General features: G+C 29.8%; 4 protein-coding genes across 10 annotated transcripts in view; 2 read left to right on the plus strand and 2 right to left on the minus strand.

Moving 5' to 3' along the window:
* Positions 1-3,942: 3,942 nt before the first annotated feature.
* On the minus strand, positions 3,943-7,495 carry LOC103575144 (zinc finger protein 723). Of its 2 annotated transcripts, none has more exons than XM_008554803.2 (5): positions 7,225-7,495; positions 6,312-6,538; positions 4,589-6,235; positions 4,358-4,516; positions 3,943-4,291 (listed from the first exon to the last, which is right to left on the minus strand). In XM_008554803.2, exons 2-5 carry the CDS (start codon positions 6,528-6,530, stop codon positions 4,058-4,060), a joined length of 2,259 nt encoding a protein of 752 aa, XP_008553025.1. In that variant the 5' UTR covers positions 6,531-6,538; positions 7,225-7,495; the 3' UTR covers positions 3,943-4,057. The 2 variants fall into 2 exon arrangements, with proteins under 2 accessions (XP_008553025.1, XP_008553035.1); XM_008554813.2 differs by lacking the exon at positions 7,225-7,495 and adding an exon at positions 6,948-7,214.
* A 661-nt stretch (positions 7,496-8,156) lies between these two features.
* On the plus strand, positions 8,157-13,047 carry LOC103575134 (vang-like protein 1). Of its 2 annotated transcripts, XM_008554793.3 has the most exons (4): positions 8,157-8,265; positions 8,381-8,804; positions 8,908-9,502; positions 9,590-13,047. In XM_008554793.3, the coding sequence occupies exons 2-4, from the start codon at positions 8,671-8,673 to the stop codon at positions 10,589-10,591; spliced, it is 1,731 nt and encodes a 576-aa protein (XP_008553015.1). In that variant the 5' UTR covers positions 8,157-8,265; positions 8,381-8,670; the 3' UTR covers positions 10,592-13,047. The 2 variants fall into 2 exon arrangements, with proteins under 2 accessions (XP_008553015.1, XP_014298912.1); XM_014443426.2 differs by lacking the exon at positions 8,157-8,265 and having other exon boundaries at positions 8,272-8,804.
* Positions 13,048-13,625: 578 nt separating this feature from the next.
* Positions 13,626-22,910, plus strand: LOC103575091 (diacylglycerol kinase epsilon). Of its 5 annotated transcripts, none has more exons than XM_014443410.1 (12): positions 13,626-13,760; positions 14,666-14,857; positions 17,231-17,399; positions 17,531-17,661; positions 17,802-17,949; positions 18,092-18,309; positions 19,001-19,146; positions 19,485-19,656; positions 20,091-20,271; positions 20,432-20,568; positions 20,706-20,828; positions 22,853-22,910. In XM_014443410.1, the coding sequence occupies exons 2-12, from the start codon at positions 14,690-14,692 to the stop codon at positions 22,892-22,894; spliced, it is 1,635 nt and encodes a 544-aa protein (XP_014298896.1). In that variant the 5' UTR covers positions 13,626-13,760; positions 14,666-14,689; the 3' UTR covers positions 22,895-22,910. The 5 variants fall into 5 exon arrangements, with proteins under 5 accessions (XP_014298896.1, XP_014298909.1, XP_014298894.1 ...); XM_014443423.1 differs by having other exon boundaries at positions 20,693-20,828; positions 22,853-22,892; XM_014443408.2 differs by lacking the exon at positions 22,853-22,910 and having other exon boundaries at positions 20,706-21,145.
* LOC103575115 (NADPH oxidase 5) overlaps positions 21,290-23,402 on the minus strand; it is a 36,290-nt gene continuing 34,177 nt past the window's right edge. Inside the window, exons 18-19 of the mRNA XM_008554758.2 lie at positions 22,790-23,203; positions 21,290-22,360 (exon numbers count right to left, since the gene is read on the minus strand). Of these exons, the coding sequence (XP_008552980.1) occupies positions 22,163-22,360; positions 22,790-23,203 (612 nt within the window). The 3' untranslated portion in view covers positions 21,290-22,162. The remainder of the gene's footprint in view (positions 22,361-22,789; positions 23,204-23,402) is intronic.

Genomic DNA, 23,402 nt, shown 5'->3' on the forward strand with positions numbered 1-23,402 from the left:
CGGGAGGAATTTAATTTTTGGCAAATTTTTTTTAGTAATTTGTTTGTTCGTCGATTGTTTGTCAATGTTCGCTATAAATGATTATTTGTTCGTTTTTTATTTTTTTTTTTAATAAATTTTTAAAAGCTTATTTGAAGTTAGCGGTGACTATAACCTATAATTCAATAACGAAATACAGTGTCAAAGTCGATTTATTTATCGATTGAGTAAGAAATTTAAAAAAAATTTTATTTTTTTAATTTTATTATTTAATTGACACATATTTGATCTAACCAAATCTAAACTTTTTCCCCGGTACAATATTACGCGTAATAAAAACGAAATAATAAAACTTGTTCATATTAAGTAAGAAACATAGTACCCGATCATTCCATAAATCTGTAGATCTATATTTACACAGAAAAAAAATTCTAATATTAAAATATTAATTAAATCGCAATCTAGAGTATCCACAAAAAATTTTATCCTCTGACTTTAAAATGAATATCCTCAGTCTTTTATCTTAAATTGTTAGCCAGCATTATTATGTGCTGCTAAATTTATCGACATAAATTAACCCCTTAGATATAATTTTCCATTTTATATAAAATTTTATTGTAAAACTGCACAAATTTAATTTAAAATTACCGTCATATCTCAGCACCTTTCATCAACTAAAATTTTTTTATTATCGCTTATAAAAATAACTAATCATTTACCAATTAAATTAATTATCAGTTAAATTTATATATGAAATATTAATTTAAGCTGCGAGTTGTAATCATAAATGTTTATTTAATTTAATTATTGTTTTATACTTATAATTATTTATAAATGTAACAATTTATTTTTTTATTCCAATGGTGGCTTCTAAAATTAAGAAAAAAACGTAATCAATTATTTAAAATTAAGTCAATAAATTATAAAATAATAAGTGTATAAATTATGTGAGTTTAAACTGGTCTGCTAAATGAGGATAAATGCCATGGCTGTCAGTGGTCGAGTTTCTGTCCGAGAGAATCATATTTGGTGCCAAATTATTTTACCCTATCGGATATTAGTAATTTTTATAATTTCAAAGGAAAAGCTTAAAGATCTGCCTAATGAAATGGAGCCTTATAAACATTACATTAATAAAAATAAAAATACCAAAAGTTTGCGGTTGGCCTCAGTAGTAGCTGTCCAGGATCCATTTGATTTGAGCAACAATCTTACTAAAGCTGTTAAAAAATCTACCATGTATCGTTTTAAAACTTTTTCCTCACTGAGCGCTGAAAAGTTCATGATTAATTAACAGTATTTTATTCTAAATACAGCAGGTACAATCGTTAATTAATTTCTAAGATTATTATTATAAAAAAAAGGTTGTTTATTATTATTTATTTATTACTTTTTTTTTTTTTTATTTATATAAATAATAAGTGCCTTGAATTGAAACGTTCAATCAAAAATATGATAACTTTATACTATAACAGAATACAATTTTTTATATTTAATAATTTCAATTAATGTGTAAATAAAGTTACCATTTACAATTAAATATAATTAACAAGTATAAGCAAAATAATTATATTATAAAAATCATATTATTTTTTACATGATGTTAATATAAAAGTTATTTGGTTGTATTTATGATAAAAGTACAAAATATAACAATTAAATTTACAATCAATATAAGAGTTATTGAATATTATTGTCATTTAAGTTTTATTCCCATAAATAAACAGGTAATTATATTTATATAGATATATAATTATAAGAAGGGACAAATTAATTTATTATAATAATAAATTATAATATGCTAAAAGTAAAAGGCATTTGAAAGTTTTTGTATTTTTAATAGAAAATATAAATACTGAGGAATATATTTTTAAAATGCGTCAATTTAGAAAAATTTTCAGATGTCTGTTACTTTTAGCGTCGCTGATGAATTTAATAAATCAAATTTCGTAGTAAATAAACAAGAAAACTCGAACTGGTGAAAATTCTAATAATAATTAAAGTAGACAATAGATAACTTTTTATCTTTAAATAAATAAATTAAATTTTAACAAAAGAAATTTATGATCCTGAAGTTAACAGACAATTAACAATTTCTGAATTTTTCTTTTCAACAGTCAATTTAAAAAAAAAAATATGCACGTATAGAAAATTAAAAAAACTTCAGGTGGAATTTTTATTGTACATACACCAGTCGAGGTTCACATAAAACGGGATGAGCTTATATGAGTTAACGCGAACACTAGATTTATATTGAACAAATAATCTTAACTTTACCGGGCTCGTCGCAAGCGTTCTAACCTATTTACACTTTATACAATTATCTCAGAAATGACCCACGAGCCATCGACTTTGCTTCAGAAACGATTTACAAGCTGCATGGTTACGAATTTTATTAATAATTCCCAATAATTAACTACAACAGGTATTACCGGCGAAGACTATTGATAAGCATACGCTTCGCATCACGCGTCAACCAAGAGTGACAGAATAAATCTACAGGTGCTCATGCAATGCTGCGCGCATGCGCCAGTACGTGAGCGGGCTGCTGTCTCTCTCCACCGGCGTAATGGCGGAATGCTCGCCTAATGATTCAAATTTAAACTTAAAATTAAAATATTTAAACTTATAACTAATTAATATTAATTATTTCAAATCGTTACGTGACAAATTGATGCGATAATAGTTCAACGAACAATTGTGTTGCACAGCAAATGATACGTCAAATTTTTATTTTATTTATATTTATATTTTACGTTTAATTTCTTTCAACTTTGTTTTTTTTTTTATGTTAAAAAAATGACATCGCTCTTGAGTTTATTATTACCAATTTCCTTTGGGTATATTTACTACAATGAACAACTATAATGTAAGCCAAGTGTTGCACTGAAGTTATTTGATTCTATTTAATCACTTTAAATTCCATTAAAAGTCTCTAATTCAATTAAAACACCAACAATAAATATAATAATTTTTATAAAATATCTTTTGTCTTTCCATAGTAGAAATTTTTAATTGAAATTTTTTTTAATGATAAGAGAGAAAAAAAAATAATGCGAATGCTAATGCTGGTATGCCAAAAAAAAAAATAAATTAACATTTTTTATACACTCAAGATATAGTAATTATTTATTTGATTGATATATTAATAATATTTAAAGTAATTTATTCATAAAAAAAAATGAATGTTAGTTGATAATATTTTACACTAGGGCGCTCTACTTTCGACGAAAGTAGAGCGCCCTACAGTTCTCGCACGATCCGTATTGAGGTCAAAGACGGGTAGGTGTCTTTTGTTTATTATTCTTATTACTTGCGCGGTAAATTTGAATGTCAAAATACAATGGCGGCAGAATATGGTAGAAAAATATTTTAAATATTAAAAAAAAAACACGTAAGTGTCTTAACTAACCTTGGCGGAGAAATAATGTGCAGAAGGGTATCTTAATACACTTGGAGATTTGATTTAAATTGCTCCAAGTGTATTGCTGCTAAAAAACGTCACTTAACTGCCATTTCCCACCAGACAATGCCAGATGAATTTGCTTAAGAACTTGGATGATCAGCATTAGCCATCAGCAACACAACACCACGCCACAGCAAAATCGTGTTTTAATTCAAACAAAAAGAACGATCTGGACTACGACTGCCGTTCTCAACGATACTGACTGATGTTATTGAACCGCTAGTTGATACAAAGCAATTGACTTTGCGATTCTCTCGTCCCTCCACTCTAGCAAAAATAAAAATACTGTGACGCGCAGTTAGTATATTGCAGTTGAGGCAGCATAAAGTATAGACACCTGGGTTTTTAAAGCATGCGCCCGAAAATAACACGCGCGCATTTAACCGCGAAAAAATAATTATCTGAATTAGTAAATAAATAAAAACTTTTATTTTAATTATCAAATTAGTGAGGATACAAAAATATCAGAGGTAAGAAAAAAAGTAAAATAGAATAAAAAAAAATATTATAATTTATTAATTGGTATTTATTCTATTAAAAAAACAATAGATATATTAGTTTGCTAAAATCAATAATTAGGTTGATAATTATTAATGTATGTACAAGTGTTAATTATGAATCTTGTTGAACCAGACTGAGCCAGCTTTTTCCATCACCTCCAGCACCAGATAAAATTCTCATCTGGACCAACCGGACCGGGCCCTTGTTGTTGCTAATGAGATTTTTGTACTCATTAGCCGGTACGACAATTGTTTCCCCGTCGTCAGTATTGTAACTGTACATTTCCGAGTCTTCTTCCGGATCCTCTGTTTTGCATTCAATCATTTCACCATCAGCAAATGCAATCTGAAATTTCAAAAAATTAAATATAAATTTTTTAATTAACAAATTAAATTAAATTAAACAAAATACCTGATTATTAACAACAATGTCGACTTGGTCTGAAGTGATGTTAGCTTCCGAAGGAATGTCAAGAACAGCTTCCTCTTCTTCGTAAATATTTTCATCTTCTTCTTGGATAATAACATGGTCTTTCATATCCGTTACATATAATTCAGTTTCTTCCATCTCCTAAACATATTTTCATATTAAATAATTACTCAGTTGATTAATAAATAATAAGAAATAAAAATAAAGTCTTACATCTTCTTCCTGTTCGCTGTTGATCAGCAACTGAGTGCCTTCAGGAATAGTTATAACTTGATCTCCAGTAGTAGTCAGTCTCGGTTGGTTAACGACAATGGTATCATTCAAATGTCCCGAGTTCTGCATGTGAGTGTACAGAAGAGGTTTGCGCATGAAACCCATCCCGCAAACCAAACACTCATAAGGTTTTTTATCGCTGTGGATAAAGCGATGGGAGTTGCGATTATCCCGACTGTTGAAGGCCTTGCCGCAGACCTCACACAGATAAGGTTTCTCTCCAGTATGGATCCGCATGTGCTTCTTGAAGTGTTCTGGATAAACGAAAGTAGCTGAGCATGTTTCACATTTGAAAGGTCTTTCGCCGGTATGCTGAGCTTTGATATGATAGTCAAGAAGTCTTCGTCGTTTGAAACCTTTGCCGCAGTCATCGCACTTGTAACGCTTGTCATTGTAGTGCGTAGCGCGTTTGTGGGACTGCAAGTTAGATCGCTGACTAAAGGTCGCGCCGCAAAACTCACACTGATAAGGTTTTTCACCAGTATGCGTTCTCTCGTGGTCCCTTATCTCGGCTTTCCTGGCAAACGCTTTGCCGCAGTGGTCGCAGACGTAGGGCTTGTGGCCGGTGTGGACAATATTGTGGACCTCTAGGTTGTGCTGGGAGCCAAAGGCTTTGCCGCAGTGTTGACAAACGAATTCTTTTATACCCAAGTGAGTTCGTTCATGCTGAGTCAAATTTTGTTGGCTTAAAAATGTTTTATTGCATTGCATGCATTCAAACGGTCGCGGGCGTATCTCGTGGGTTTTAACGTGGGCTTTAAATGTGTACTTTGATGCAAAATCTTTCTTACAAACTTTACAAATGTAAGGTCTGTGTCCAGTGTGAGTGTTACGGTGCTCTTCCAACAAATTTTTCGAGCTGTATTTTTTACCGCACTGATCACACGTCCATGATTTGGCTTGCGGATAATGAACGCGCTTGTGAATTCTAAACAATCTCAGATTAGAGAATATTCTGTTGCAAGATTCACACTGGAAATCTCCCTCTTCCTTGGCAATATGTTCGTCCATGTGCGCAGACAGTTCATTCCGTTTTTTAAATTCCGCGCCGCACATGTCACAAATGTACAGCCGCACATCATGAGATGCCTTCAAATGCGCTACTATTTCACGAGCATCTCCAGCAATGCGATCATCATCAGGACAAAGCAGGCAAGTATAAAGATTAGTACTTTTATCACGAATTACCAAAGCTTCCTGTCCATTGTATTTGAGATTCTTAATTTTTTTGATCGCATCATTAGTCTTAGCCTCCGCGGAAGTAGATATGACTATATGTTTAATATCAGGTTTCTCAGGTGGATCATCAATGTACTCTTCATTGACATTTTCCTCGTCTTGGTTAATGTCTTCATGTAAATACTCAATATTAACGTGCTCTTCTTTAGGAAAACTGTCCTTAGGTTTGTCTCCATCCTCGTCAAGTACACCCGGGGAAAATTCTTCTAGGTCTTGGCTGTCATGATCCACATAATCGTGGTCATTATACTCTTCTTCAACATCTTCAGTGAGTTTTTTAACAGTTTTTCTATAAGTCTCAAAGATATCGTGCTTTATCTCTGCTAATCTATTGGTAAGTTCATCATACTGGGAATAAAAAATAAAATAAATTTATTTACTGGTGATATTAAATTACTGATAATAACTAATAAATTTAAAGTACCTCATTAAATAATTTATAACATTTTTTACAAATTACATCCGAATGCACATTCTCTGCGGTGACTTCGGTCTCCAATACTAAATTAAGAGCTGACAAGATAGACTTCTGCGAATCACATACTGAACTTTTGTCAAATATTTTAATACTATTTCTTGTTGATGTGCTGAACTTGATGTTACATATCAAACAGAACAGCATCTCCTTCATAGGCTCCGTCATCTTTTCACCTAGATAAATTATAAATGAAAAAATAGTTTACAAAATATAAATATGTACAAAGATTTTTTAAAATTTTTCATCTCCAATTTTCGAAAGTTCTTTCTGCAAATAAATTTTTACTGTCTGTTACTTTCAGTATCATGATACTGAAAGCAGACGTCAATTTTGTAATTTTTATAAACAAGTTACTGGTAAATAAAATATTATTTTTACAGTATGCAAAAAATATTCTTTAAAATTTGAAACTTTTCATCTTCAATTTTTGAAAGTTTTTTCTCTAAATATTTTTTTTTTATTTAAAATAAATAAATTTTTCTAGTCTGCTACTTTCAAATTAACCTAAAATCACAACAACTAAAAATTCGAATAAATTGTTGCCGCAAAAATGAAAAAAAAATAATAATAACAATAAAATACCTCGAAATAAACATTTATTTAAAAAAAAAACCTATAGAAATATTATTAACAAATAATAATCATAACTGTTGTATAAACACGCTTTACTAAATCATAAGTGATGAAGCTTGGCGTAGTGATCACATCTTGAGTTTAAATAATAACTCAGTCCAAGTTATAAGTGATAATAAATAAATGATAAAAGTGTAAGTTAATTATTTTAACCATAATGTTTATGATTATGAATAATAAAAAAGCGGAAAATAAAGTTAATTAATAAAGAGTTGTCAGCACTGACTTTTAAAATTTCCTTTTGCTGTTCTGAACGATTGGCAGCAAGCAGTAATGTTGGATATGGTGGATGCTGATGATAATGATGAGCAAGTTGTTAAATTTTGTCTTCTATACGTGGTACCAACGCCATTGACGCCATTCCATTCTTAAAACTCAAAGGAATAAATTTCAACCAGCCAATACTGGCGTCACTGTGACCTGAGATTGTGACGACATCAGTTCTCTCTACTTTACTTACACACTTTTATTATATATTTACATATATGTATAGAAATATATTTGTATTGGACAGTTGTGATTATTGCGTGTGTGACAGATTTTTTTCATGCGCGCGCATCCGCGCGCAATCAGGGCGCCCTCTATAATTAGTAATTTTTTTAAATATGTTTATTGTTTTTATTTGTTTTATTAAATATTTTAATTGTTTTTTCAAAGATAATCTGAAAAAATTGATTGCGGAGGATAGAAAAATTGGATAATGGCTCGGAAATAGATCGATTAAAAAAAGGGCGCGAAAATGTCAGTGGAATGGAATTAAAAATTAAACTTTTATTTTAATAGATTGATTATTTTATAATTAAAAAATTAACGGAGAGACAATTCGCTACGAAGTTCAAATATTTTTGAATAAATTTTGAAAAAAAAAACTTACAAATTTTTACAATCGCACTAGTTAATTAATATTTAATTACTTGTAATTAAAAATTGAAATTTTTTACTTTTTAAAATGAATTATTGAGTAAATAATTCTGATATCTATGGAATGTATTAAAATAATAATAATTTAAATAAAGCGCGAAATTTAAAGTGCGCCAGCTGATGGTGACGTCTAGCCGAACTTGAGTGAACTTTAAAAACCTCCTGGGGCAGTTTTTAAATGAGCGGCAAGTCAAGACTATAGTTGAATGAAAATTAGGCCAAGAGTCCCGAGAATCCCCTAGATTTTGATGTCAGTGTTTTTTTTTATTAATTGTAATTATTATTATTATTATTTTCTCCCCGTAGAATTATGAGAAGAATCCCGATCCCGTGAATTGACGAGAGGGTGAGGGTCATAAACGTTAGGCGTGTCGGCGTCTGTTTTAATAATTTTATTTAATATTTTTTTGTTACTATTATTTTATTTAATTATTACTTTAATTAATAATTGTTTGCACTAGTGTTTTAGAGTGAGTTTTCTCGGTAGAAGGTATTGGCGCTCGTTCAATGTCAAAAGTAACAGTGGCAATGTCAAGAAGACGCTTGAGTTGAGTTAATGTGTGCAGCTGACTGGACTGGATGTCATTAAATAGGTGCAGTACACGTAACTTTGATGCAACCTGGTCTTATCTATGATCTACTGGTCTAAGTTTAATAAATAACGACAGTAATAAGTGGGAACGAGTGTCCGAAAGATTATTGGGGGAATGATTATATGGGGTAGCAAAAGGGCGATAGCCTGTGCTGTGGTATGGAGACAGAGAGCATAAAATCCGGGGCTAGTGAGCACAGCCATAGCCATCATAGCCGTAGTTCTTCAAAACATCATCGTTCACACACGAATAAGTCACCTCACCATCGACAGCATTCCCATCGAAGCTCTAGGTAATTTTATAATTTATTTTCATCAGTAGATTCGGAGATTATTTATAAAATGTGGTATTGATTTTTAATTAAACGTCAATCTGATGGTTATTTTAAATTACAGGAATAATAGAAGTCAAAGAAAAGAACGATCCAACCTGGATGTCAGCGAGATGGCACCGTTTCAAACGACAGTCAATGTCAGAGGGAACAGTGTCGAGAATGTCGGGCAAGAAGTTATAGAAGTCCAAATACTCCCTCAAGATGAAAATTGGGGTGAAAACACGACAGCTATCACTGGAAATACGTCCGATCGTTCTGAATCAACGGAGGACGTCAGCAATTGGCCTAGTGAAACAGATGGAGCATTTAATTTCACGTGTAATCGATACCTCGGACCGGTGATAGCTATGGCACTTGGTATTGGCGCTTTTTTGAGTCCAATAGCAATGGTCGTGTTACCCAAACTAGGTTTTTTTCCCGACTCCACAACGGTACTAACAATGCAGCAGAGGCTTGAATTGCTGTCATGCAACGCTGAATGTAAAGGCCAATTACTAGGTTTAGCGTTTAAATTAATTCTGCTGGCTATAGGCAGCTGGGCTGTATTTTTACGACCACGAAATGCCACAATGCCTCGTGTCTTTCTGTTCAGAGCTGGAGTCCTTGTTTTGACGCTACTTTGTATCTGTACTTACTGGTTATTTTACGTCGTCCAAGTGAGCAATTATTTTCATACCTTTATTTTATCTGATAATTATAATTTTACAGAAGAAAGTGGCAGTAATTATTTGAATAATTTACAGGTAACAGAGAGCGCTAAGACAGCAGCCAATGGAGAAAAAACAGAGTACAAAAGTTTAGTTAATTATGCAGGAACGTTTGCAGACACTCTTCTATTTATACATTACGTAGCAGTTCTTTTGATTGAAATTCGACATATACAGCCGATGTATTATTTAAAAGTGGTAAGATCACCTGACGGTGAATCCCGTTCTTACGCTATCGGGCAATTATCTATTCAACGAGCAGCGGTCTGGGTGCTTGAAAGATATTACACGGAGTTTCCAATTTATAATCCATACTTGGACCGGCTGCCGGTGTCTAAATCCGGGCGGAAGCCATCGAGTTTTAAGTTTTACGACGTAGATGGTGGAGTTAATGCAACAACGGGACAGCAACAACGAGGTGGTGGTGGTGACAGAGCGATGCTGGCTGCTCAGGCACGAAGGAGAGACTCTAGCCATAACGAAAGGTTCTACGAGGAGCACGACTACGATAGACGAGTGAGAAAACGTCGCGCTAGATTAATAACCGCTGCCGAGGAAGCTTTCGCGCACATAAAAAGACTGCACTCAGAGGCTGAGCTTGCTCCTAATCCTGGACCAATGGATCCCATGGAAGCTGCACAGGCAGTATTCCCTTCGATGGCTCGTGCGCTGCAGAAGTACCTGCGGGTCACAAGACAGCAGCCGAGACATTCTGTGGAATCCATTCTCGGACGGCTTGCGCGGTGTCTAGCTCAAGATGCCGCTCCAAAGGCTTTCCTCGAGCCCTTTTTCTCCACCAGTCCCGTGCTGTCTAACGAGAAAGAGCGCCAGAGAAGTTCACACAATTGGGCATTAGTTTGCGAAGGCGAGTTACCATCAAGACCACTTGCATCGGGCTGTGAATTCCAACTGCGTCAAGGTGAAGTTGCTTTACTCTGCACGGCATACAGATTGCCGCATTTTACACTCACTGAACAACTAGCGCATCCAAAATCAAACAAATTTTTATTGAGACTTAACTCTGAGACGTCTGTTTAACGGCCGTCTTATATTTTATTATTACTACACGCTATCAATATCACGTGCTCAGTCACGTTAAAAAGTACTTTGATAAAAATAATGATAAATTTTAAAAGAAAATTATGATGAAAAAAAAAAGACTTTCTAGATAGTTAGGGGATCAAGAAAACGTATAAGTGAAATATTAAATTGATAAGCATTAGCGAATCTGAGTAAAAGAAAAATAACCCATCAGTGATATTAAAATTATATAATATTTAATGTACTTTTGACAGAAAGTATTCGGTATTTTATTTTAAAATAAAATTTATTATCATCTTTTGACGTTAACTGACGTCCTGCTAAAGTATCGGAAAATTTGACAGTTACAAGGTTCTAAGATCGGAGTATTAAAGTTACGATGCCTTACATAGTCAGATCATCACTTGCAAGATTAATATTATGTCATAAATTTATTTGAAGTAATTATCAAAATCGAGTAACTTATTTTGATTGATAGGTTTATTTTCTTACATTGCGAAGATTCTTAAGGACATTTTTAGACAGTGCTCTCACTTTCTAAAAATATGCAATGACTTTAAATAGTATTAAAATTTTATTAATTAATTAAAAAAGTTTTTATCAATCAGGAGTTGAATGAAAATTTTTGAATAAATTTTCGCCTAAAAAATTCTTAAATTTATTTTCTAAATTTCATTTAACTCCCAATTGATTTCAACTGTCAGTAATTTGTTTTAAATTTTATATCACGGCGAAATTGTCTTTTTTTTTTAATTGATAAAATTTTGATACGCTAATAGTTTGAATTTACTGAAAATTTTAAAAAAGTGGCGGGTAATGTCAGAATGGCCTTAATGCGAAATAAAATATCATTATTGTGGTGTTATGCATCAGCCAAAAATACCGTACTCTGCCTTTTCTATACGTACAATCAAATGTAGCTTTAATTTTTGCTAATTAATAATAATAATAATTAATAATAAATAATAAATAATAGAAAGGTTAAATATTTTTCGATTGCGCGTTAATTTAAATCGATGATAAATATTTTAAAACTCGTAAAAAAAATAAATAATGATAATAATTATTATTAAAACAATTTTGATTGTACGATAGACACGTTTTTGCTGCAAACTCATGACATTCCCAACGGAATTTTGTACTTAATATTTGATATTAAAAAATTTTGATAATTTAATGCATTTTATAATAGAGCACGACGCTTATTTATTACTTGCCAAAGTGTGGACAATTTGGATGACTTTTTTTATTATTAATTAATATTTAAAATAGTTTGTATCAGTAAATTAATTGTACTGACTTAAATTATAAAAACATCGCAGTAGGCTTTATTAATACATTTATTTCGATAATCGAAACTTGCTAATGCTAACAGTACACAGTATAATTAAATTTACTTTTGTATTTAAATAGTACTTTTAAATTAATTACATATCAAAGTAAATGTGTAAAATTTTATTTACACTTTTCTCCGAGATGATCTATTTAATTATCACAGAACGGTGCATTATATTTTTATAATTTTTTAAAATCTTCCATTCCGACATGGACTTTTCTTTTAAAGAAATTCAAGTCTACGGTCGACTTAGTTTTTTTTTATTTTAGCATAATACTCATGTAGATTTTTAAGTACTTAATTTTTAGTATTTTTTGTTACTAAGTTTTAATTATAAGATTTTTTATACCTTTTTTATTTTATTTATGTGTGAGTGTGACGTGATTACTGTAATCTAATGTGACGAGCTCAATTATTTTATTTTTTTTATACTTAAGGAGTTTGGGATCAAAACAAGACTTTTATTTGATATTTTATTAGTAAAATAAAAGACACAATTATTGACATCTTATTTTATTATATCATTTATATAAAATATGTAGAATTCTAGAACGCAAAAAATTTGTACAAAAAAGAGAAAATTAGATTTTGTGATAGGGTAGAAGTAACATTTGTAGCCAATGCTCTATTTTACGACATTTAATATTTTATTTTAATTAATGAAAAAGTGTAAAATGAAATTTTAAATCAGACTGATAAAAGTATCTTTATATAAATTTGAAAAATTAATTATGTCATTGCGACTTTTATAAATTATTTTATTTGAATTTTTAAAGGGTCAGAAAGTGGCCAGAAATGATACCATTAGTTTCAAAAACTGAATTCGCTAAAGATTGTACAGGATGTCAATAATTGTTACATTAAAATGCTCTATATTAATTAAAAAATTTAAATTGTCTTGTTCTGACCGCAAACTCTCCGAACCATGAGATTTATTCGCACAATTAGTAATTAAAAATAATTATATTTCTTTTTAATTGAAAGAGATAAATATCGATGGGAATCTCATGCTGCAATATTATGTATGCTAAATAATAATATTTGTACAGTCACATTATTTGCAAAAATTTATATTATATATTATAAAAAATAAATTAAATCAAATAAAATCGACTAATGAACAAAGAATATTAAAGTTGTATTTAATGTTTTAAACCAGCGCCCTCAGTAGAAAACATCCTAACTCAGTTTTTTAAATTTTCGAGGCAAAAAATAGTAAATTTCAACCCATGTGTATAATAAACTATTCGTATTTTTTTGCAATATCGATCTCATTTAATTTTATGAGTGAATGTAACAGATATGAGACAATTTATAAATTTCAAATAAATAAATTAATTAAAATAATGAAATTTGAAAAAACGCGCGTAAGTATTTCTCTAAATGTGCATTTTTTAAATTTTACTTTACTTAGATTTTTTAAATTCAAAAAATTGACAATTGTCTGCTACATTCACACTTATTTTAATTTTTGGTGATAAAGACAGGATTAAAAATTCAAAAAAATGCGTAGCAGTGCTAAACAATATATATACAATAGTAAGATTGATAAAAAAAATATAAACAAGTGATTTTATAAAAAATCTTGATTTAAAAATTCAAATTTATTATCCATTCCCGCCATTTATTAATATCTTAATAAACTGGAGTAAACACTCTCCTGTCATTCTAATCAGCTGTTCAGTGTGTGGTCAATGGCTGTCATTTTTAGTTATTGATAAACAAACAATTCAAAAATTTTAAATAAATTAATATTTACTGCTGTTAATTATGAAGTGATTAATTACAAGTTCAATAAAAATAACATCTATGCAAAAAATTTGAAATCAGGTTATATTTATTTATTTACTACTAATTATAAATAGATTTACTGATCGATTAATTATTTGCATTTTTAAATTTTTATTATTCATTTTACAATCACCTAAAATGTCATTTAAAATTTAAGAATTGATTAAAAATTTATTTTTAAGTTTATTCAGTTTATGTTAAATATTTTATCTTGTTATTATTTAAATAGAGATTTAAGTTTAATGAACTTTATTATGATACTTAAATTTAGTACTTTTTAAATCAAATTAAATTTATGGAGACAAAATTCATCATATAGCGGATCGTTGAGCTTATATGAAATCAATAAAACATTTTATATTAAATTATACATCAACTTCGTTCAATTTGATGTCATTGAAAGGTTTTATGTTTATTAATGATTTTAAATAAATCTAATATTACAGTTTAAATCAAAAGTTAAAATTTTTGACAGGTGATTTAATATTTATATTTTTTTTTATAATGTAGTTAAATTGTATTGTGGCTTTTAAAGTTTCAAAAATTAAATACTTTGAAATTATTTAAATTTTTACTTACCATAGCGGACACAAAAATTTTAGTTTCCGTAAAAAATATAAATTTTTAAAAAATTTAATAAATTTTTATTTATTTAAAAATTATAAATTTTTGCCGCTTTTACTTTCATTTAAAATTCAGAATTTACGATACTGGTTGACTGACGTTTAAAAATTTTCTGATTTTTTTAAAAAAACAATAAATTATTTTTAAAAAATTCTAGTAGATTTTAAAATTTTTTACATATTTTTAGTTTTTTTTTTAATTAATTTGCTGACAAAAAAACTTTTAATCTTAAAGTTTTTAATTGACTGCTAACTTCAGGATCATTAATAATTTAATTTATTCAAATACACTGACTAATTAATGTAATATTTTATTTACAGGAGCTGCAAATAACGACAGTCAACATGTGGGACTCTGGATTGTGTAATGTGATAATTCCAACAGTATCGACAATGATTATTTACGTGTTGACTGTTAATCTTGTGAGATACTTGATGAGGGACAATCATTTGTCAATAAGAGATGTCTCTAAGAAACATAATTGGACACCTATTGTCAGCAGTAGTAATAAGGTAATTTATTTATTATTTAATTTTTAATTTAAATTTTACATTTCAAATTTTATCTCGGAACGAATGGAGCTGAATATTAAGAGAAAATTAAACCAAGTCCAGATCCAAATTCGTTTTTGAACCAACTTATTTATTAATGCCAGCAAAGTTTTGATTGCCAGCACAATCATCGTCATTATAAATTTAATATTAAATAATTAACAATTATAATATAATTTGAAAAACTTTTTCCATTGAAATATCTTATAAGGGCACTGTAACTCTTTGTTGTCCGAGCTATCCTTAATTAAATTGTTAAGTAAAAACTAATTAACTATAAAATATATATATATATATATATATATATATATATATATATATATATATGTATATATATATATATATATATATATATATTTGTAAATACTTGAAACTTTAAAAGTAAGTCAAAACTTTTTGAAAATGATAGAAGTTTACAAGTCAGCCCAAACATCTTGTAGTTTTTAGAGAGATCCAGAAACTTCACCGCGCATCTTACGGCTGCAAATAAATAACAAACTATTATCAAATTTAATATTCCTATAATTTTTTTTTATGATTCTTTCAACAAAATGTCAATTTTTTAATTATTTTTCTATCGATATCAAAACCAATTTTCTCTACAAAAAGATTAGTAGAATCATAAAATATTTGTTTATATATTTTACAATGTATGACCACGTGTGGTCTTTTACACGCGTAATGATACTAATATATCTTGTCTACTAAAAACCTGCAATCACAATTAAATTTAAATTAAGTTCAAATAATGCGCAGTGTACGAGTTTAAGTTAGCGCGGCTGTCATGGTTGCTGGTTCTCAAAATTCCTTAGCATATTTACACAGAGTCTAGTTACCCCTTCAATGTTTCTCGCAGCCTCTTCCAGGTCATCCCCTTTCTGAATCTCTAGTCTTCCATTTTCTGTACCTTCCGCACCCACTCTACGTCGATGCCTGGATTCTGTACCTGTCTTTATCCGTCTAGTTCCTTCTTAACTTACAGGTCTTCTTTGAAGTTTGATAAAAGCATAAGCTTACAAAGAGTATATTTTTTGTTAATATTAAACTTTAATTAAGAAAATTTTATAGAGGCACAACGCAGTGGTGGCCAACAATAGGGTCAATTAATAAACAAAATAATCCGAGACAGACGAGACGTGATAATACAATACTGTAATAATAATAGAAATTAATGCTATGTAAACTAAATTTAATTAATTTGTGGATTGCTCATTGAATAAAAATTAACATGAGCTTATTAATATTTTTCATATTAATCACGTATATATTTGTACTGTTAAACCTTTTCATGGAAATTTAAGAGAAATTACTTGAGTTTATTCACAATTAACGTCAGTCAGAAATATAAAATATACATTAACTTATTTATATACTTTACTTATACATAAATTTGAATTTCCTGGTTATAAATACCATGAAAATAAAATCAAAATGTATTTTATTTTATTTTATATAAATAATTATTATTTTATTGTCTGTAAATAATTAATTTTAAATATGAAAAATTTCACATTTTTTCAAATTTCCACAATTATTTTTCAAAATAAAAAAAAAATATTTTTTTCAATACTCTACCAGTTATTTATTGTTTATATATTTATGATAAATATATTTTAAAATAATATGCTATCGGTGATGCAAATAATAAATAATAGGAGTGAGTGAATTGTTTGAACTTTTGAATTATTCATATCACATTAAAACGAATCTCGAAAGTTGGAATTATTCGAAAATTTTAAAATTATTTTTCGAATGACTTAAAATTGTAATATTTTTTCCAACAATTAAATTTTTTTCAGAAGTTAATTAAATAGATTTAAGACAAGAGTTAAAAAAAAAATTATTTTTAGTTACTTTGAAAAATTCGGAAAAAAGGTTGATCTGTAGGCCAATCCCAAAACTGCTGTTTTTGAACTCAGGGAAGTCTAGATTTTCTATAAAATTTCTTAGACGGTGACATTTTGACTGATTGACTTTAAAATCTAATGTTCTAAGTCTTGATTACCGCCAAAAACATTCAAATCGATTTGCTCAAAATATATCGTACGGCAAATATTACTTTACATACATCCATACATACAGACACACATGGGCATCCATCCGGAAGTAGTCTGGAAGTTAAAAAAGCCTCTCCATTAAATAAAAATGGAATATTTGAATGCCGATCCGAATTTTCTCGAATCGAGTAGTTTGAAAAGTTACAAATAATTCAAAAATTTACGAATAATTTGGAAAAACGAATAATTTGAAAATTTTCTAATCATTTGATTGATTGAATTGTCCGAAAACTCCTAATAAATAATAATTAGATTGATAAAATAAATAAATTTATAGGCATATTACTGCAGTATCTGCGAATCTCTGTTACTTAACACGAAAAGCGTGCTGTGTGATTCATGTGGTGTGTGTGCCGATACAGGATGTATAAAAGCTGCAGACAAACAATTGGTCTGTAAAGCAATAACTCAATCTACCGAGATTATGAAACATCACTGGATTCACGGTACCAGTTTATTATATATTTTTTACGTAAGCCTATAAAACAACAACAGAGCCCCGTTAAAAATAAATAAAATACCCGCAGCGTAATTTTTAATTACTACCGATTCAATAAATTTTATTTATCAACTTCAGGGAATTTACCAGCGATCGCGATGTGCGAGGTGTGCGATGAAGAGTGTGACCTAGAGCCTGGTCTAATCGATTGGTTCTGCTGCTGGTGTCAGAAATGTGTTCACGAGGCCTGCAAGCCTAAGATTGATGAGGTATTGGTTTTTAAATTTTTTAGATGAAAGAAGCAGAGACCGAGAGGGAGAAATAAAAAAGTTGAATTGTCTTTGATGTTTATACATTGTAAAACTTGAGGTATGAATTTTAATGAAGATTAATCATTCTATTACAACAGATATGTGACTTTGGAAAGTTTAAATTGATGATAATACCGCCGGGAAGTTTGGAAGTTGTAAACAGACGTCGTACTGTACGTCGACGTCTCCAGCTACGATCGATTATACCACCTGTATGGAATGATTGGAAACCACTGATAGTCGTTGGTATATATATGTCCATTATCCATAGAATAACCAAATGCAATCCTTTGTTTAATTTTATTATCCCGTAAAATATAACTTTATTGATATATTATTAATATTAATTAATATTTTCACTTTAATGTTTTAATAATTATATTTATAGCAAACAAAAAGTCTGGTAATAATGATGGTGCAATGGTCCTGTCAATGTTCCGTCGATTATTAAATCCATCACAGGTCGTAGACCTTTCGGAACGTGACCCGGTGGCGGCTTTAGAGTGGTGTCGTTTGTTAGGCGACAAATCGTGCAATGTACTGGTCGCCGGAGGCGATGGAACTGTCGCGTGGCTATTAAATTCTATTCATAAACTACGTTTGAAGGTACGGAGTTACCTAATACTGGATAGAGTCTGCCCACAACTACTCTATTTAATTTTCATTTTAAGAGACAAAGCAACCAACTAAAATTAGTTTTTAAAACTCCAATAAAAGGCAACATGGAGATCTGATACAAATCTCAAGCATCAGAATATTTTAAAAAATTCAAAAATAAATACTTTGAAATTTTGGTTTCATGTCTAAATGTTACCGTCATGACATAAAATATATCAATAATTATTTCTATTATTTGGTGAAATATCGAACTGTTTTAATATCACATGAGATCATGGGAGGTTTACATTTAAAAATATAGTAGAGTAAAATTTATTTTTTCCACTAGATATAAATAATTTTTTTTCATGCGTGATATTCTGATAGATAATTAGACGTAGTAATATTTCGTACATGATATTTTTTCGTGTGATTCATGACTGGTATTTAGTCATGGTACAGAAAATTTTTTTATAGTGACCCATTTTGCCTCATAACTACAATTTTTTATTTTTTACTATTGGGTCATATTATTACCGAATTACCACTTGATCAGAAACTAAAAAAATTTGAATTAAAAAAAAAAGTTTCAGTGATATTTTTTCCTAAGGCCCATTTTACCTCCTCCCCTTACTGGTCTTATTTGTAACTACTCAATATTTTGATGCATAATAAATTAGTTGACTCGTTACAATTCTAGCAAGAGCCGGCCGTAGCAATTCTACCCCTAGGCACAGGCAACGATTTGTCTCGCGTTCTAGGCTGGGGTAGCGAGTACGATCCCAATGTTGAGCCAACGAAAATTTTACAAAGTATACAAAGCGCACGACCGGTTAAACTTGACAGGTAAATATAAACATAAATTATTTATCATCCCTACTAAGCTATTGTCATAAAATCTTTATCATTATTCGGTATTAACATCCACCTTTTTCTCCAATCCATAATATTGAGTTTGAATTTCACTCTACAAGTGTCAGCAGTTTATTTTATTAATCAAGACAATTTATATCTTGGTGATAAATTAATTATTGTACTCTATTGTTGGAAGGTTGACGGCTTAAAAATATAAAATAATTATTCACTTCTTTAGACTATAATAGGATCCTAAAATTAAAAAGCGCTCTTTGATATTTCCATTTATTTGAAAGATAAATAATACTTATTTTGTATATTATTTTTAGATGGACAGTTACACTGCACTATGACGGACGTAGTCTTGCTTTCAGAGGTTCACAGCACCGTAAATTTATGTATAATTATATGAGTGTTGGTGTTGATGCACAAGTCGCTTTGAATTTCCATCGAACTAGAGAAAGTAGATTTTATCTATTTAGCCATAGGATATTTAATAAGGTAAATATTATTATTATTCACATTGAGTTATATTCTGGTAAGTAAATTTGTCTCTAATACTTTGTCATAAATACTATAATAATAATAATAATTATTATTATTATTAAAGTACATAAGTACTATTATTTAATTTCTTTTTTTTTATTTCACTTCAGTTCTAATAAACTTATTTATCAGTACGGCAAAAGTATATCTACCAGAGAATTTAAATTACGAATGATATACTAGTGGTTTCTACATAATCGTAAAACACTAAAATTGTTTTCAGATTTTACTTTAAAATTTATTGCAAGATCGTAATTTCTGATATGCGTACATCTAATTGCTCTGTTTTACGATGATTTACATAGGGCATTTTATTATTTATATTAAATAGAAAGTATATTAAAACAGAGTTAATAATTAATTATAATCTTGATTAAAAATAATTTTAGTTATTGTACTTGTGCTTTGGAACACAACAAGTAGTTGAAAGGGAATGCAAAGATCTGGATAAACGTATTGAGGTATATTTAGACGGTAAACAAGTTGATTTACCATCAACGGAAAGTATTGTTGTACTTAATATTCCATGTTGGGGTGCGGGAGTTAAACTTTGGGAGTTAGGACTCCAAGGTAATATTTATATATTTATATCTATAATAATAATAATAATAATAATAATAATAATAATAATAATAATAATAATAATAATAATAATTGATGATGAATATTAATATGTAATATTACAATATATAGTCGACAGTAATTATTATTTTATAATTAAATTTCATAGGTAATGAAGGTGTTGGTATGCAAAGTATTAATGATGGCAAGCTTGAGGTATGCGCACTTTATTCGTCATTCCATATTGCTCAGTTACAAGTTGGTATGTCACAACCACATAGACTGGGTCAGGCCAAAACAGTCACGGTAATAATTCTAATATATATATGTTGATTTATCAATATTAATATTATATGAATATCATGAATTATTTATTTATTATAATAACATTTAATAGCTGATTGATTCGATAAATTATTAATACTTGTAGATTAAATTACTAGATTCTTGTGCAGTACAAATCGACGGTGAACCATGGTCTCAGAGTCCATGTGAATTTAACATTTCACACTGTAATCAAGCGTCAATGCTTATATCAACTCATCGGTAATTTATTTAATCTTAAGGTAATTAACAACATATACAATATTATTATTATTACTATTATTACTCTATATTTTTTAAAAAGAGGCTAATGGATGTTTATATCATAAGAGAAATATATCTAGTCCTATAAGTATTTACACGGATGAGAGATAAATAAACAGTATTGTCATTTAAAAAAAAATGTTTTATTATAATTATAAAAAATGTTCGAGTTCGAAATGTTTATTTATCGCTGTATCCACCAAACATCTCACAAACATTCTGATCGCACTATCAGATTTATATACTCATCATTCCTATTTTTTATTAAAAAACAAATGTACTTATTAAAAAAAGAAACAAAAAAAAAATAAAATAAAAGAATAAATGTGATTGTCGGATCGTAAATAAAAATTTTAAATATTTAGTTGATTGTGTTAACCTGAACATCACATAAAATGGAAACATTTTAAATTTATAAAGTCTCGTAAAAAAGTAAAAATATAAATACCAAAAAAAAAAACAACGTATATAAATAATAATAAAATAAAAAATTGATTGTAATGACGGAACGTCAAGCACGAATGCTGATTGCACTATTAACAATTTGGCTCATGCATGAAGTCACGAGAGTTATGAAAAAGCTCAGATAATTATATTACTCGAAAAAAAAATAATGACAAACAAAAAAAATAGTTCTCTGGAGAGAACAGTCGAGTAGATAAAAAAAGTCTAGGTAAATTCATAACAAAAAATATTGAATAAAAAATAAATCAAACGGTGATTAAATCTCTTGGGAGTGAGAGACAGGATGATGAAGATTTGTTTGATGATGTTTGACAACTTTTACCTCGCACACCGAATGATTTATTTGTCTCATATAATTTAACTCTCAAGCACAAATCGGCGTATACATCTCTATACACAGATATGTCCTGAGGATATCCTTTGACGCGTTAATACATATGATGTGTCACATGGGAATGTCTTGTTGTTTGCTCTCGCTCCATTTGCTCAATCGATTAGTGGTAGTAGAGGCTGGTGTTGGTGCTGGTAAAGCGGTTGGTGACTTCCACCCCCAAAAATCACCCGCACTGCACACCTATCTCACACACTGGCTGTTGGCTATGCTCTGTATGGTCCCTACTGTACTGGTCTTCTCGACCCTCACGTTCACTGTCGTGTACACCAGCGATTATTAATCGACGGATTATCAATGCAAGGCATCTCTCTTTATTGATTGACCGTTTGCATACGCTGTTGAATTTTTTTGTTGATGTATTTGTTTGAATTTTTATTTGTAAACTTACTTTTGAGCAAACAAAAGATAATAAATCAAGACCGGACATGATAAATAAATATGGAGCATGTGGAGTTAAAAAGTTTCCTTGCGAAAATTAAAATCGAATTGGTGGCATTTGAAACGTAAAATTCTGCTCAGTTGCGGCGGACCGCAGTAAAAAACAGTAACCTTTCCTTTTTTTTGATCTTTAAGTTGCTTGAAGACCTTGTCCCAATTCGGCCTTCCGGCGTTTGTACGTGTCTTTAATCCTGTTATTAAATCTCTCTTTTCCTAGAAAAGACAAATATTTATTTAAATATTTACACACGGAAACTACCAGAGAGTATAAAGCTAAACAAGTTTGCACTACTCAGTCAGACCTATTTCAAATCCCAAATGTCATAAAAATTTATTATAAATATAAAACAATATTTTAACGTTCAAATAAAACAATGAGACGAACAAATAAATAAAACTTATGTTTATCATTGAGATTAAAATTTTATTATTTTTTTCGGTAAAAAACATTTTATCATTTATTTAAGTATTTTTTAGCATTACCGATATTGAATATTATGTTTTTTCAGTAAATAACTTCTTTAGAATCCCGTAAGACGCCTTGGGATCAGGAAAAACGTCTGCAGGAGTTAAAATTCGGCATAGAGTGCCTTCCTTTTTATTTTTTAATAAAAAAATGTTGTTGAATAAGATATTTTTTACCTTTTCATGGAGCAAATCCATGGCAAGCTGAAGTCCGACGGCTTTCATATCATTTTTTTGCAGCGCGCTAGTAATATACATATGCATCTCGAGAAATCTCTCTAAAGTGGAGCCCAGCTCGGCTTGTTCGATTTCTAACTGAGACAGTAAATTTACAAACCACTCGAATGAATGCTGATCGCGATTGATCCAAAAAAAATCAACTTTTCTGAGCTTCATCACTGTCACGGGAATATCACTCGACCAGGAAAACTCACACTGAGGACAGGTGTGTCTTACCTTCCAATATCGGTGCATTATTGACTGCAGGATAGAAGCAAAAGGTGTAACTCCTATTCCCGTGGCGATTAACACAGCATGCTGCGCCTGGAATATGTGACTCGATGGTGCTCCGTAAGGACCATCTAGAAAAATCTATCCATTTCCAACTTTTTTTATTATATCCAACTATTCGATTGGAGAATGGTAAGTAGGCTAATAAAATGTAAGTAAACTATCATTTTTTTTTTCAATTTCCTCAAAATATTCCCAATGAGCGCTTGGGTAGTTTACAATTTTTTTTTTATTTCAATTATTGAGTTCAATTCTTTTTTAATATTCTGTAAAAATTTAA

The sequence above is a fragment of the Microplitis demolitor genome, chromosome 7 (assembly GCF_026212275.2).
Source record: "Microplitis demolitor isolate Queensland-Clemson2020A chromosome 7, iyMicDemo2.1a, whole genome shotgun sequence".
NCBI classification, from domain to species: domain Eukaryota; kingdom Metazoa; phylum Arthropoda; class Insecta; order Hymenoptera; family Braconidae; genus Microplitis; species Microplitis demolitor.

Coding starts and splice junctions, on each gene's coding strand:
- LOC103575144 (XM_008554803.2), bottom strand. CDS start 6,530: ATGACGGAGCCTATGAAGGAGATGCTGTTCTGTTTGATATGTAACATC. Junction 6,236..6,311: donor GTTATAAATTATTTAATGAG/GTACTTTAAATT, acceptor TTTTATTCCCAG/TATGATGAACTTACCAATAG. Junction 4,292..4,357: donor ACATTGTTGTTAATAATCAG/GTATTTTGTTTA, acceptor TTGAAATTTCAG/ATTGCATTTGCTGATGGTGA.
- LOC103575134 (XM_008554793.3), top strand. CDS start 8,671: ATGGAGACAGAGAGCATAAAATCCGGGGCTAGTGAGCACAGCCATAGC. Junction 8,805..8,907: donor CATTCCCATCGAAGCTCTAG/GTAATTTTATAA, acceptor TTTAAATTACAG/GAATAATAGAAGTCAAAGAA. Junction 9,503..9,589: donor GGTTATTTTACGTCGTCCAA/GTGAGCAATTAT, acceptor AATAATTTACAG/GTAACAGAGAGCGCTAAGAC.
- LOC103575091 (XM_014443408.2), top strand. CDS start 14,690: ATGTGGGACTCTGGATTGTGTAATGTGATAATTCCAACAGTATCGACA. Junction 14,858..17,230: donor TTGTCAGCAGTAGTAATAAG/GTAATTTATTTA, acceptor ATAAATTTATAG/GCATATTACTGCAGTATCTG. Junction 20,272..20,431: donor TTGGGAGTTAGGACTCCAAG/GTAATATTTATA, acceptor TAAATTTCATAG/GTAATGAAGGTGTTGGTATG.